Source organism: Seriola lalandi, unplaced genomic scaffold (assembly GCF_002814215.2).
Source record: "Seriola lalandi dorsalis isolate HSWRI2012SDOR001 ecotype SW California unplaced genomic scaffold, Sedor1 jcf7180002054748, whole genome shotgun sequence".
In the NCBI taxonomy this organism is placed as follows: Eukaryota; Metazoa; Chordata; class Actinopteri; order Carangiformes; family Carangidae; genus Seriola; species Seriola lalandi.
The window spans coordinates 2275175-2289558 of NW_019525301.1; the positions used below are offsets into that span (position 1 = coordinate 2275175).

Sequence of the window (14384 nt, forward strand, 5' to 3'; positions counted from 1 at the left end):
ACATACTGTACAGATGTTAAGTCTTGTCAGTCACCACCATCAATATGACAACTTTATATTTTAACACTGTTTGTCTTCCTTGGCTGACTGCAGGCTGATTAATCTCTCTTAAAAGCGACATATTATGCTCTTTTTCAACAAGTTTAAATAAGTCTCAGAGGTCCCCAAAACATGTCTTTGAAGTTTCTTGTTAAAAAATCCACTCCGATCCTATATTTCAGCATGCCTGTAAACCCCTCTTTTTCAGCCTTGTTCAGAACAGGCTGTTTCTGTGTCTGTAGCTTTAAATGCAAATGAGCTGTGCCTGACCACGCCCCTCTCCGGAAGGGGATGCGGCTTGGGCTTCTGGCACCATGCTCTAATGTTTACGGTGACCATGACCGGCGACCTGCCGTCGGTAGCGAGTTGGTTCAACCACACGACATGACCCAGAGGAAGAGGCTGCTGAAGAAGTTCAAACTCTACAACTGCAGCAGGACGTTTCCGAATGGTTGGTAACCAATTTTGTATATTTTGACATTACATTTTCAGTTTGTTGATGTGTGCTGGCACACAGTTACTAACATGTAGCTAGGTAGCTAATGCTAACTGTTACGCTCTCGTCATTACTGGGAGGTAAATAAGCAGTTGTGAATTGTGTAATGTAGTTATCTGTCATGCCTCCTTAGATATACTTTTAGTCTATGAAAATGTTTGTTGTATGTGGACTGCCACAGGTGTTCAATGTCAGTACTAGTCAGATACTTTAATAGATGCTGACAAAGTAAATCATTTTGATTTTTATTCATTTTTCTCCATGTTTTGAGCAGAGATGCTCATCATGACATCTTCCTTTATGTAGTAAATTTATTTTGTGCATTACAATGAAAGCTGTAAATCAGCATAAACATGTCTGACAGCAACATTAATCTTTAGTCAAAAACTAAACTGTGCAGTTTTCTACACTACAGTTGTCAAGCTCCACATTATATGCAATAAGTGACATGTTATAAATTACCTATGTTATATGCGCTTTATATGTAGCCAAGCTTACTTCTTACCCACCTTAGCTCCACTGTCTGTCAGTGTTTGAATTTCATAAGCTTTATATTCTGGTGAATGTTACCACTTTCTCTATATTTTGGACAGGTGCTCCTGTGGAAACTGTGCAACCATGCCCACAGAAGCTGAGAACATCTGCTGCTAGGAGATACCACAGGTAGCATTCTCACTAGACAAACTAATCAGTAATTGGTTTTGATTACATTACATTTATAATAAACCATAGCATTTACCATTTGTAATTCACTGTAGGTTACCAGACGGCTATGGGAGATCGAGGAAGATTTACCATGTATGGTAGTCCGTCCTGGGTTGGAGCCGGTCTGCCTCAATGTGTACTCCCTGCAACATGTACCGCGCTGACTACAGTACTTTACGGTTGAGAGGAATACACCAGTACGCTTTGCTTCTTTGTAAAAACATATATTTTCAATCTAAATAAAACATGTTAGGCAGTCCTGTTTTACTACAGTGCACATAATTTTACAATGGTAATAACACACCGCAAATGGAGTAACACACCCTCAAATAAATTAGTTTAGCTACTCTTTGATTTGTAAAGTTCTTCTATCAACAGATAGTGTGCATATAATATAAGAATTCAGAGGAGTCATTTCTTTAGTAACAATCAAGCATTTATTTACATCGAATGAGGGACTTATAATCAGTGATAATAAAAAAAAAAAACTGTAGGATTCACTGGATCCATAAAAAAAGAATTGTGAGACACAACATAGATATGTTTGCAAGACTAAATGCCCTGTCCAGTTGTTTTAGTCAGTACAGGTATCTAGCCTATAGGAGCTTTGTGAGCTGGTGCTGGGGCTTCCTTGGTTGCAGAATCTGGGTCGTCATTACAGCTTGTGTGGTCCTACGCATCCATGCAGAGTTTCCTGACGCCACAGGCCAGTACGTGGGTTTTAGACTGCACCATGATAGAACCGGGACACAGAGCAGGATATGACCTCCTCCTTCTCCTTCTCAGGCCGCTCGAACTGTGCAGTGAGGTCCTCTGGGATGGGGATGGCCAAAGCAGCTTCTGTGTATGGTCCCAGGTCAACAAAGACTTTTTCAAATATGAGGTCCACCACATATGAGGTCTTATGTGTTTTATAAAACACATAAGATTTTGTTTACATTTTTCACTTTTTTGTTGTTTTTTTTACAAAACAATGACTGAAAGTCTGTTTCTAACTACCTCCTGACATTTTCTTTGCTGTATTTTGTTGTTGGTGGAACTGTCATAACATTATACATGCAATACTTAATACAATGTGTACAAAACATTTTTTGGTTGAAAAATAAAATAATATAACGCTTATAGAATGTCGGCTCAGTCTTAACTGGTTTTTACTGGTTTAAATTTAAGAGGTGAACATAAGAACAGAACAAAAGCATTACACAGAAATCAAGCATTGTATTTTAAATTTTAAGTGGTTATGATTTCAAACAAATGAGAAAAAAAAATCTTTATTATCTTTGTAATAAAAAAAAAAAAACTCATCTCAGTGCTTAAGAAGGTGAATATTAAACGGCCATCTAATTAAACAGGAGTGCATTGATTCATTTTTTGGGGAAAAAAAGTTTGAAAGATTTCCCCAACTATACCTTAACTATACCTTAATACCAGCCCTCATTAACTTGAGGAGGAGGAATTAAAAAACAGGTCAGGACTTCAATCCAAAAACATCAACTGCACCCACCAGTGAGTTTGGTTTTGATGACTCAGGAACACTCACTGACTGCAGAATGCTGTTAGACATATCAGTGCATACCAATGCGGTCTAATGCTTAAGTGTTGTCCTACCTAGGCCCTCTACGGGCATCAGAAGCATCATGACTTACTACTTGTCTACACTGAAACACACCAGGATTTCAGTACTACTGTTTAATTCATTTAATACAACATTTGAAAGATTTTAACCCAACAAATTATAGTATATATTTACATGTAAATGTAAATAGAATCAAAAATCATGTCATGAATAATTTTCATTTATCAATTAAGTTTTAAGATATTAAATGCCTTTCATCAAAGAACTGAAATCTTGTTGAATGAATTATGACATTGGTCTCTAAGCAAGCTTCAACAAGTGACTCCATGACAGACAATACAAAGTAATCAAAGAACAGGTCCAGACCAGTGATGACAGGGAAATAATGGCTATCATTTTACTTGAAGTCCTCCTTATTGGCATATAAGCAGCATATGTTTAAATGGTTTATAACACACTATGATTCAGTTGAAAGCAGATATGTTTATTGATGTATTTGTTGAAATAATATAAAATATGTCTTCATAGGAGTTGTAATTGTTGACCAATATTATAAACACTTATAATGTCCATACGTCAGCAAACAACTACTTTATGTTATAAACCTGTATTTAATGTTTATATAGTGCTAATAATGATAAAAAGGGGGACTTACAGTTTAGTGTTACCAACAACCACATGGCCTATATTCTCAAAAACAGCACATCTCTCAGAGAAAAACTGACCTGAAACCAGTCGGGGCGGGACCTTGGGACATCAGCCAATCAGCGTCGCGTCCATCAACAGGATAAGTGGCACTCAAATGGAAAGTGGCCAGGATGAGTGACTCGTGAACTCTGTTTACTTTCTCCGCTGGCAGTTTGTTTTCTCGGTGTGACCCAGCTCCACACTGACAGTGTAAATGAGCGACTGGCAGCTGTGTGCTCTCCGCAGCGTTTAGGAGTTCAACCTCCTCCCCGAGACCGACATGAAGCTGCTGGAAGAGCGGATCTGGTCGCTGTTCAAGCGCCACTGGCAGCAAACCCTCACCCACTGGAGTGTGTTCTTCAGCTTCGGCCTGTGCATCGCCTTCCTAGGACCCACCATCCTGGACCTCAGGTGTCAGACCCAGTCCACCCTGCAGCAGATCACCTGGGTCTTCTTCTCCCAGCAGTTCTTCCTGCTGGTGGGCAGCAGCATGGGAGGACTCTGTAAGAAAACGTGAGTCTGGTTAGAGAGCCTCATGACCCTGTGGTCTGACAGTGACTCAACAGTTAGTTCATTCAACTTTTCACATCTGAAGGAATCTATATAATATTCTTATAAAGACCTGTTTACATCCGTGATACTTATATATTGACTTTGTAGACACCATAATATACTCCATGTGTTATTACATCTAGTAATAGCTGAAAATATTTGAAGGATTAATAGAAATATGTTCTGTTTTAGGTCCCATGGTCCTTCAAAGGTCAAAAGCAGACTTAACATTGTTTCATCACGTTCATACATGCATGTTTAAACTGCTAGTTGCTTTATCTTACTTGAACATATTTGAATTTATTCAGCATGGTTTAATTGATGATCAATTAGTCTATCAACAGAAATTTAATGAGCAACTATAACTATTTAGATAAGTCCTAAGTCATTTTTCCCTCTAAAACGTTCAATATCTTACAGTAACAGCCCCAGTAAACTGTGATGGCATTTTTCACTTTTTCCTTTAATTACAATCTAAACAATGGATCAGTGAATCAATAAAATAAACTGGATAAATCAGTAACAAACATAACCATAAGTTGCAGGATAAAATGTTTTATGTTGGATAAAATACAGTCTAGATTTCTGTGAATGACGTATTGGCAAACAATTGAGTATGTGTGTGTTCGTACATAGCCCATATAACATATTTAAATATATAAATATTTCTGTATTTGGTGTATTAATGTCCCTTTATGCTAATTTATCCATTATCGCCTTCCAATGTGCTCTCTCAGATCGTGGCAAAAAGAAGGTGCTAACACTTACAATACTTGAAAGTATATTAATATTTTTACACACATAGTAGTAATGTAAGTAAAGCCAATTAAGTAAAGCCATATGTTTTTCAACCTCTAGGAAGCCCAGGGCCGTAAACGTAGCTACCAAACAGGAAATCAAGGAGATCACATTTACAGAAACTGAAATTTTCTTGTGATTTTTAAATACTACGAAATTGTAGAGATTGTACAGAGTTTGGTTTGTGGCCACAGTTCTACTGTTGAGGATAAAAAATGAATGGGACTGTTTAAATGTTTGGGTTTAGAGTATTTCAGTGACCACATTGAGACTTTCACCGCGGAGAGTTAGACTGAATTGGAAATTTGACTGGCAAACCTGTAATATTCAAATGGCAGACAGTTGGCTCAGGTCTGTGCCAGACCTCACACACTGAGCAGCCACTGAGCCGTGACCTGAGCTGTAAATGTGGGTGTGACCCGGATGGAGATATGTTTTGAGTCTGGTGACACTCAGGTGTGTTTGTATCCGGTCTTTCTGTTGCATGAAACATGATTTTTGACACATTATCTTTGCATTGCTATACGTATACTGTGTGTAGAAAACACATAGCACCCAGCCACCTACACATTTCTCCAACTTGGAGATTGTGGTAGCCGAACTCATGGCACATCACAAACAATCACACAAACACGCACGTACACACACACACAGACACACACACACACACACACATACAGACTCTCTCTCTCTCTCCCTCTCTCTGTCTGAGTTTCTGTTTGGAGTGCCAGTCTCCGAGTCATGTGGTGTTGATGCAACATCTTGTACTAACTTCATTCTGCTGGATTGACTCCTGTATTTCAAACAATTAACTCTTCTTATGAAGGGTGTATTTCATGATACTGTTGTGTACTGTTGACATACTCTTCAAGTAAACTCCCAGCTTAGTAAGAACCATCTAACTGATGTGAGTTACAGTATATGGGAATAGTTTTTTAGGAGATAAAATGTTCTTTTCTCCTTTCAGACCGGTTTACTGTAGTGCATAAAGCTTCATTATTTAAGAACATGAAATATGTTAGTTCTATGTTAGTCCTCTACTTCATTGTTCCCCTTTATCACAACTTTTAGTTTGTTGAAGAGAATGTTCTCTTCAACAAACTGAAAGTTATGTAGGACAAGGTTAACAGGAGAGTGGAAAGTTGGCACATTATCTTCACAAGGTGAAGATAGTGTGGAGGTGTACCGAGGCTGAAGGCCTGTGATAAACCTACTGGGTAAATAAAAGCAACAAACCATCAAGGTGACTTTACTGCAACGGGAACAAGCAGGAAATCCCAGTCAGGCCTGGGCTGAGCCACAGTACCGTCAGTTTAATAAGAACACGGTTTGTAAGTAAAAGCTAAGGATATGTTGAATATGCAGTGATGTAGCTTACACTTAAATTTACACTTCAAACTGTATGTTTGTCATTATGATCCGAATGTGTCAACCCTGTGTACTCTCCAGACCCGTGTTCTCCCTGTCAGCTCTCTTGTCCTCCACTCTCATCATCTCGCTCGTGTTTGCCATCATACCGCTTTGTCACCATGTGGCAGTGCTGTCCGTCGCCATGGCGCTTGCTGGCACAGCCATGGGGGTGATCGACACCATCGCCAACCTGCAACTGGTGAAACTGTACCAGAGGGACTCGGCCATCTTCCTGCAGGTCAGATGAGGAGAGGGAGGGTAAAGGGCAGCTGTGAATGTCTGAGTGTTTGTGTCTTTATGTTCAAGAGGAAGCAGCGGAGGATGTCACTATGAACGTAGATGTGGGCCAATACAAATTTAGGCTCAATGCAATAACATATTATAGTTCATTCGCGTTAATTGACTCTACTTCTATATTTTATATGACCAATGGTTGCATCACTGTGTAATACCGTATGACTTATGCTAGCTTATTATTTTAGTTTAGTATACAGTTTAGTCTCAGTGTGATTGTTTGACCTACGTTCATCAACATTTAGCATTTATAAACACTATTTATAAACAGGGAATTAATGGTTTTACAACATGTTATAACACTTATGGTGTTGGAAGCAAGTTTTCTAAGATATCTGGATAATGTTGTTAATTAAACCCACAACCTCAGCAGAACTTGAACATGGACTCATAACAAAGACTTGCTCTGAGGATGAGTCAGCCACATCTCAAATTAATGCTTGTTCATGTTGTATAGATGTAGTGAGGTAAAGTTAAATTACCTAAGATTTATTGATGTTAATGATGCTCACACAATCTTGGCAGCAGCAGGCAGGCGTTGATTACTGGATGAGCTTCAGGTGAAAGGCACAATTGAGAACAGGACAGAGGAGAAGCAAATTGCCACACCCAGAAGACAAACACACACACACACACACACACACACACACACACACAGACAGCCACACACATGCACGCACGCACACACACATACACACACACACACACACACACACAAACAGGGAAAAAGACGGACATGAAAAACTAAGGAGGGGAAATCAGAGGGAAAATACAGTGAATGGGGTGAAGGCCCAGCCTAACCATGACACTCACAGTGTAGATATAGACAGGGAATGTGGGGAGAGAGAGACTTTTTTCTGACATGCAGTTATATGGTATGAGTCCAACCACTGGGCCACCAGACTCCCCTGATATATAATATTAGATCTTTGTTCATGTCCCTCCTCAGGCCTTGCATTTCTTCATAGGCCTGGGAGCACTGGTCAGTCCTCTGGTGGCCGATCCTTTCCTGGCAGAGGACAGCTGTGTTCTGGGTGCCAACTGGACCACCAACGCATCCTCTTCCTCAGACCTGCAGCACCTCCGCAGCAGCCTCGCCGGGCACGGAACAGCACTGCACAACATCTCCCAGTATCCTCTGCACACTGAGGGTGTCATCATCACCAGAGTGTCCTATGCTTTCTGGATCATGGCACTTATCAATGTTAGTTCATGGCACTTCTCATGAGTCATATGGATGATGCTGACACAGAGATATATACAATGCACACTAATATAATTGATTCTATTTAATATATTGGCTCAAATGTCTGCTATTTGAGGATGGGATAATGACAGCGACTCTTAGAGCTGTTGCGGTTTGATAAAAAGCCAGGTGAAGCAGTGTGATTTGCTTAAGAGCAAAGATAACACTATTCTATTAAATATACAGTCATGAGTCTCTTTTACTGAGCAAAGTATAGTTATAGTATGTTACAAGTGGGATTATTTTGTAGTTTTTGACATGTTTGTCTTTTCACACATGTCATTTCTCTGTGGACTGAGGCTTTGATACTTTCACAGTATTAATATAGAACCTAGACCTGATCTATAATCAAACAACACATGGACATCTACCTTTATACTATATTGTCACATCATATTGCTACATGCCAAAGCCATTGCGGATGCCCCTCATTCTTTGGGATTTTTCATTCAATGGAGGACATAGATTATCTCTGCAGTGCAGCTTGTGACCTGCCAAGCAGGAGCTACATCACACAGATGACAAGGGTCGCAGCTCTGTGCCAAACATCTTATAGAGGGAGACGGCTTGTCAGATAGGCATGGCCACAAGCGTTCTTAGAAGCGCTTGCATGACCAACACCACAGTTCTAAACAGGATCCAAAACATGATGAGGGAATTCAGGATCCTAAGCGGTCTGTTACAGCGATGTAGGCAGTTCAGATACACAGCTTCATATTCTGACTGCCATTCCGAGTCTGTTAAAGAGGATTGACCAGGCCAGTAATGTGTTCCTCCACTTGGGTTTCTATGACATGGGGTAGAGGACGCTACAGATGAGGCAGACAGGTTGTCTCTTTTTATCTCCCTATCTTTTTGATGGTGCGCAGCAGTCATAAGGGGACGGCCACCTGTTGGATCCCATTCAGATACTGCAGTCATAGATGCAGAATCATCAGACCTGCTTTATAATCAAACAACACATGGACATCTACCTTTATACTATATGAAGCCTTTAAAGGATTCAGGATTTTTTTAACCTTATTTTCCCACGTTTTGGGTGTAAATGATTGAAAGGGACAAAAATCTTGGGATCCTAGAATTTATGTAGTATTTAGCAACAACAGTATACCTGCTATACCAGTATACCTTAACATCACTTTATAATCTGGTGATGCTGATCTGATCTTGGACCTGTAGACCAACAAGAAAAAAACTAAACACAGCAGCAATGACTCAACTTTGTTTTTGAAAAAAATGCAAAAAACTTTTCTGGTTCCTAATTATATCATATGCGTATCCCATGACCAAATTTCCCATGCATCGTTGCATGATGTGACATCAAAATGACTTAAATAGAATTTAATAAGATAATATAATTCAAACTGTGTTTTTGCTCGGCGCAACTCACAAATGTGTCCTTGTTCCCAGTTTTGTTCACACAATTATACATGAGCCTTGATATTATCATTCAGAAAAAGTGAAATACAGAGTTTTTCTATTTGAAACAGATCTGCTCCCAGCAGAGGATGCGATAAGACCGTCTGGATTCTATTTTTATGAGAGGAGTTTCACAAATTAAATCAACTGACAGGAAGTGTTGACTGTTGGTTGACAAAAACCTCTTTGTGTGTTCTGACAGCTCCCTGTGCCAGCAGCAGTGCTCGCATTGATGTACCATGAGAGGTTGCTGCCTTGCTTCATGAACAGTCCACGTCTCCTGGACAGGGACTCTCTGTCCAGCACGAGCCCCACTGGGGACAGTGGCCATGGTAATGCATGTATATGTGTGTGTGTTTGTGACCAAACTATGCAAATGAAGTGGCAAACTTCTTAGTATCCTTGTCCTTCTAGGACATGGGAATGTGTTTGGTTGCTGTAACCTTGAGAAACTCCGTGGTCGCCCTGCTTCTTTCTTCATCCTCCATGCTCTAGGTGGAGCCATCCTCTTCATCACTGATGGGATTATAGTGAGACTTCCAGCTAACACTACTCACATATATACACATACACATTTGACACTATTACCTGTGTCAAAGTGTGAGGTGTGCAGGGGTGTGGGAGATTTGAAGAGGTGTATAGAAGTCTGAGACATGAGGTTAAGACTCTGGTGGTCTAAAAACAAGAGGAAATTAATGTCAGACTTGAAAACCGTTGTGTTTCTTGGCCTGCAGGGCTCGTATGCTGGTTTTGTCTACACCTATGCTGTCTCCCCTCCTCTGCTGATGGGTCACAAGACTGCTGGCTGTCTGGACAGTATATTCTGGGCATCCATCACAGCAGGAAGACTGGCTTTCATCTACCTGTCCTACCGATACACAGCACCCAGGTTGCTCACCTTCAGTCTGGTATGAACACACACTTAAAGTAAATACAGTAGTTGACATTACATTGTTTATCCCTGATGATTTGCTTCATTCATTTCTTATTTCTTCCACATGATGCAAACTAAATAGAAGTATTGGTCAGTTTTGGGTGGAATTAACACCAGTTATCTAATAATTCAATAATTTTATGAGATAAAACACAACATAATCTGTAAGTCACTAAATACATCTTCAAGGAAATGTAGTGCAAGATTGTGGAAAGTGATTTTATTTCAAGAATAAATTAAAGTCCTTATGTCCACTAGTACGTTTCTTGTTGGGAAAGATGTTTTAAACTGTTGTGTGTGCAGTAAACATGGACGGAGTTGTGTTTTAGATCTGTGATGAGTAATTTTTTTTTTGAGTCATCTAACTTAAGAATTCTACTGAAGATCTAATCACAATATTCATTATTACATAATACTCCTTCTGTGATTACAACAAAGACACATCAGTGAGGGAACCATGGATGTAATTAAGTTTCATATGCCACGTCACTCTTAGACACAGTAAAGTAATTTGTTAATATCCATTTAATATTTCGAAACAAAACGATATTTCTTGTGTAAGTAAATCTTGTGTTTCAAAAACCTGTTGGATCCATTCAGATACTGAAGACATAGATGCAGAATCAGCAGTCGTGGGGGCATTTCCCTCAAATGTAGTTATTACTATGTGTCTCTGTGCATCAAAAATAGTTGAAGTACAGCACCTAAGATCTTCCCCAACCCATATTAGGGATGTCTGGGAGGGCATTTCACAGGCTCTGTCTCTTCCTTGCACTCCAGTAGAAGAGGACTACTTTTTGATGCCTAGAATGGGTTGGATGCTTAGAAACGTTATTGTGTTTTGCATCTTGTAGCCTCCATATTTGGCACATGTCTGCCGAAATAGCTCAGCTGGGAGAGCGTTAGACTGAAGATCTAAAGGTCCCTGGTTCGATCCCGGGTTTCGGCAGTGCGTTGTGTCGTTTTTCTTGACACATTGCCCTAATGGTTAGTGCTGTTGACTCATCTGTTGGCCCTTGTCTGTTGAAACTCCTACATGTATTCACATAGGTTCTGACCTTCACCACAGTCAGTCCGCCACTTCTGGAGACTGTATGGTAACAAAGTCATGGCCATAACCCCGGGCAGCTGAACCTTCCACACTATAAAAGCAAGTTCAGCTTCTTACTTGTCCTCTTTGGACATTAGAGAAATTAACATTCCCTTGCTCTTCTTTTTGGGTTGTCAGGTTTTGCAATTGCGCAGATTTTTGTGCATGCTCATTCACTCACTCACTCTTTATATCTGTGTCCATCTCTCAGGTGGGAGTCATGCTGGTACAGTGCATGTTGTTGATCTTCTACACAAGCTGTGTGTTTCTGTTCATCGGTACTTGCATGTTGGGACTGTGCATCAGCAGTGTGTTTCCCTCTGTGCTGGCCTTTACAGAGGACATACTAGACTACAAAGGTTAAAAAAACACACACACAAATCCTGACATACACACACTCAATATCAATTCATCTTAGAATTCATATACTATATAGAGAGGAGTAAAAATACCTAATTAATATATAAATGTAAATTTAAAAAAAAAATTTATTGAAATTAATTTAGCATTTATATATTCATTTAACTATATATTTGTATATGCATTACTGCTTTTATTTATTTGATTTATTATTATTATTATTATTATTATTATTTATTATTATTATTATTATTGTATATTTCATCATTCAAAATATGCATTTGTTATTGAATTTATTCTTGCATTTATTTACATATTTACTTCCTTTTGTCTCTTGTGTGTTGAAGGTTGTGCCACAACTGTCCTGGTGACCAGTGCCAGCACAGGAGAGATGATGCTACAGCTGCTTGTTGGATCGGTAAGAAGCCTTTTATGACTGTGTGTGAATGTGTCCTTTTGTTTGCACTAATGATTAAATTCATCAGAATGTTTCCTCATTCAGTGTTTCCGCTCAATTTTTTCAAGGTTATTTCTGCATTTGTTTGTTTTCATGCATCAGTTTGTATCATTTTGATGAACAATTAAAGCAAAAATGTATGGAAACCCTGCTGTGGACCTTGTCAGTGTGAAACTGTTTCCACAGCATTCAGAACCTGTCTGCAGCAGGGCGTTATTGTTACCATTAGTGACCTGCTGTGCTGGAATGAATGAAGAGGAAACACTGCGACCTGTGGCTACCAGTTCTGTATTCACATTGCTTTCCAGGGTGATTGGAGGGATTAAAACTCCACTGTGTGTTTGTGTGTGTGTGTGTGTGTGTGTGTGTGTGTGTGTGTGTGTATGTGTGTGTGTGCGTGTGCGTGCGTGTGTGTGTGCAGGTGATCCACAGTCGGGGCAGTTACGCTTTCCTGTTGTGTTGTACAATAGCCTCCTTCATCGGCTTCTGCCTTTTCCTGCTGCTCCTCTATGTCCAGCGGATCCACACAAAATGCCACACAGGTAAAGACACACCAGGTAGACACATAGACAGAGAGAACAAGCAGCAACACAGAGTAACTTGGAAGTGTACACAGAGTGCATCAGGGTGTGGGTTATCATTAGAAGAGATTATTGTCCCAGTGTTGTGAGATGTGATAGGTGGTGAGGCTAGCTGTCAGTCGACACATTTGCTTCACCTGTTATAAGATTGTGACCTGAAGGCCACCGTAGGTCTTTCTACTTGCTCGGAAAGGGAGAGGTTAAGGGAGGGGTATTCAGTTAGTTGCAATGTGCAATCTCACAGCTAGGGCAACTAAATCCTACACACTGGTCCTTTAGGATAATGGTGTGTAGGTATGGCAATAATGGTGGGAAGGTTTTCCTAAGAGGATATAAAAAATGAACAGCACAGATGAACGTCTTGCTTTTGTAGAACATAGAGTTTAAAGCTCCTGTATTCTATAAAGGTAGATGTCCATGTGTTGTTTGATGATAAAGCAGGTCTAGGTTCTATATTAATACAGTGAAAGCATCAAAGCGCTCAGTCCAGAGAAATGCACACAGCCTGTATTCAGAAACAGCCTTAAAACCAACCGTCAGGACTTCTGTAACTTTGTGATGTCACAACAAAGCAGTCACCACTCTCAGTCATGCCCCAAGCTACCCAACCATCCAGCCTTGCAGGATTTGGTTTCTCCGAGTGTTTACCTGAAATCTGCTATATTTCTATTACATCATTCAGAAAACAGTCAGCCAATCAGAAGAGAGGCTCAGAACCTCCTCTCTTCAGATTGGCTCACAGACCTGTTGTTACTAGAGCTCCAGATAGAAGCCTGAGAGAAGAGATGTAAAAATTAATTGAGATGGTTTTTGGTTCTTAAAACCACAAAAATATCTTATGTATCAACACTTCAAATAAAACACTGGAAAAATGGAAAATATGTGACCTTTAAATACGAAGATGTGTTGGTCAGTAATCAGTAATCTCAGCTCAGTACTCATTCCAAACATATTGCTTCCTGCAGAAAGGATGTCAAAAACTACAAAATAACCCTACTTGTAACAAACTATAACTATCCTTTTGCAGCTCCCTCCTCACCTGAGTAATTTTCATACAGTCCCTCATAGTCATGTGGAGTAGTAACTGACATTTCAAAAAGCTTCTTATCAGGATTTGTGAAATCAGAATGTTAAATTTCATGTTTCACGTAAATGTTGCATTTCTTTGATTTGTTGTTGAACTTCATCAGCAACCTGCTGGATGTCACTCCGCTTGTGTTAATCTCTTTGCTGTGAATCAACTGATCAACACTGTTTTTCTCTCAGATTCATCTATAAACACAGACATGACAGAGAAGCCAAGGACAGGAGGCTCATGATCTGAGGCTCCCTGAGGGACCAGAGTACAGTGAGGACTTGGAAAGGCAGCATGGAATGACATTCCCTCACATTTCAGCAGTGCGAGTATGAGCTTCTCCAGATGAACATTTATGACCTAAAGGGAGGTCTACTTTCAAGCCTGATGATCAACAAGCAGTTCAATGCATGTACAATACTTGAATAATTGTTTTTGGCACAATCATTTTTAAAATTCTCATAGCACATAATAGCTCTGCTGTAGCTTGATTCAAAAGACACTTTAATTAATTAATATCTTTTCAGTATGAATGTGAATGAGCTGGAGAAGTAAATGGGTTCTGCCGTTAAAATGTGACTCATCAGTGTGTATAAGTTGTGGTGGGTTTTTGTGGTTTCTTGGTGGCAGAGTGGAGCAGTCAGACATTAATAATACAAGATACA

At 39.8% G+C, this 14384-nt stretch overlaps 1 protein-coding gene, 1 long non-coding RNA gene and 1 other non-coding gene across 5 annotated transcripts; all 3 read left to right on the forward strand.

Annotated features, from left to right (window-relative positions):
* The first annotated feature begins 181 nt into the window (after nt 1-181).
* On the forward strand, nt 182-2367 carry LOC147818043 (uncharacterized). Its single transcript, XR_015438370.1, has 4 exons — nt 182-490; nt 1129-1198; nt 1294-1950; nt 2027-2367. It is a non-coding gene; the product is annotated as an uncharacterized LOC147818043 (long non-coding RNA).
* A 1237-nt stretch (nt 2368-3604) lies between these two features.
* slc60a1a (solute carrier family 60 member 1a) lies at nt 3605-14315 on the forward strand. 3 transcript variants are annotated; one of them, XM_023424732.2, is made up of 10 exons: nt 3605-4016; nt 6303-6501; nt 7507-7761; nt 9425-9554; nt 9637-9752; nt 9957-10130; nt 11458-11605; nt 11954-12024; nt 12485-12605; nt 13911-14315. In XM_023424732.2, the coding sequence occupies exons 1-10, from the start codon at nt 3784-3786 to the stop codon at nt 13961-13963; spliced, it is 1500 nt and encodes a 499-aa protein (XP_023280500.1). In that variant the 5' UTR covers nt 3605-3783; the 3' UTR covers nt 13964-14315. The 3 variants fall into 3 exon arrangements, with proteins under 3 accessions (XP_023280500.1, XP_023280501.1, XP_023280503.1); XM_023424733.2 differs by having other exon boundaries at nt 9637-9717; XM_023424735.2 differs by lacking the exon at nt 9637-9752.
* trnaf-gaa (transfer RNA phenylalanine (anticodon GAA)) lies at nt 11033-11105 on the forward strand. Its single transcript has one exon. It is a non-coding gene; the product is annotated as a tRNA-Phe (tRNA).
* Nucleotides 14316-14384: the final 69 nt, after the last annotated feature.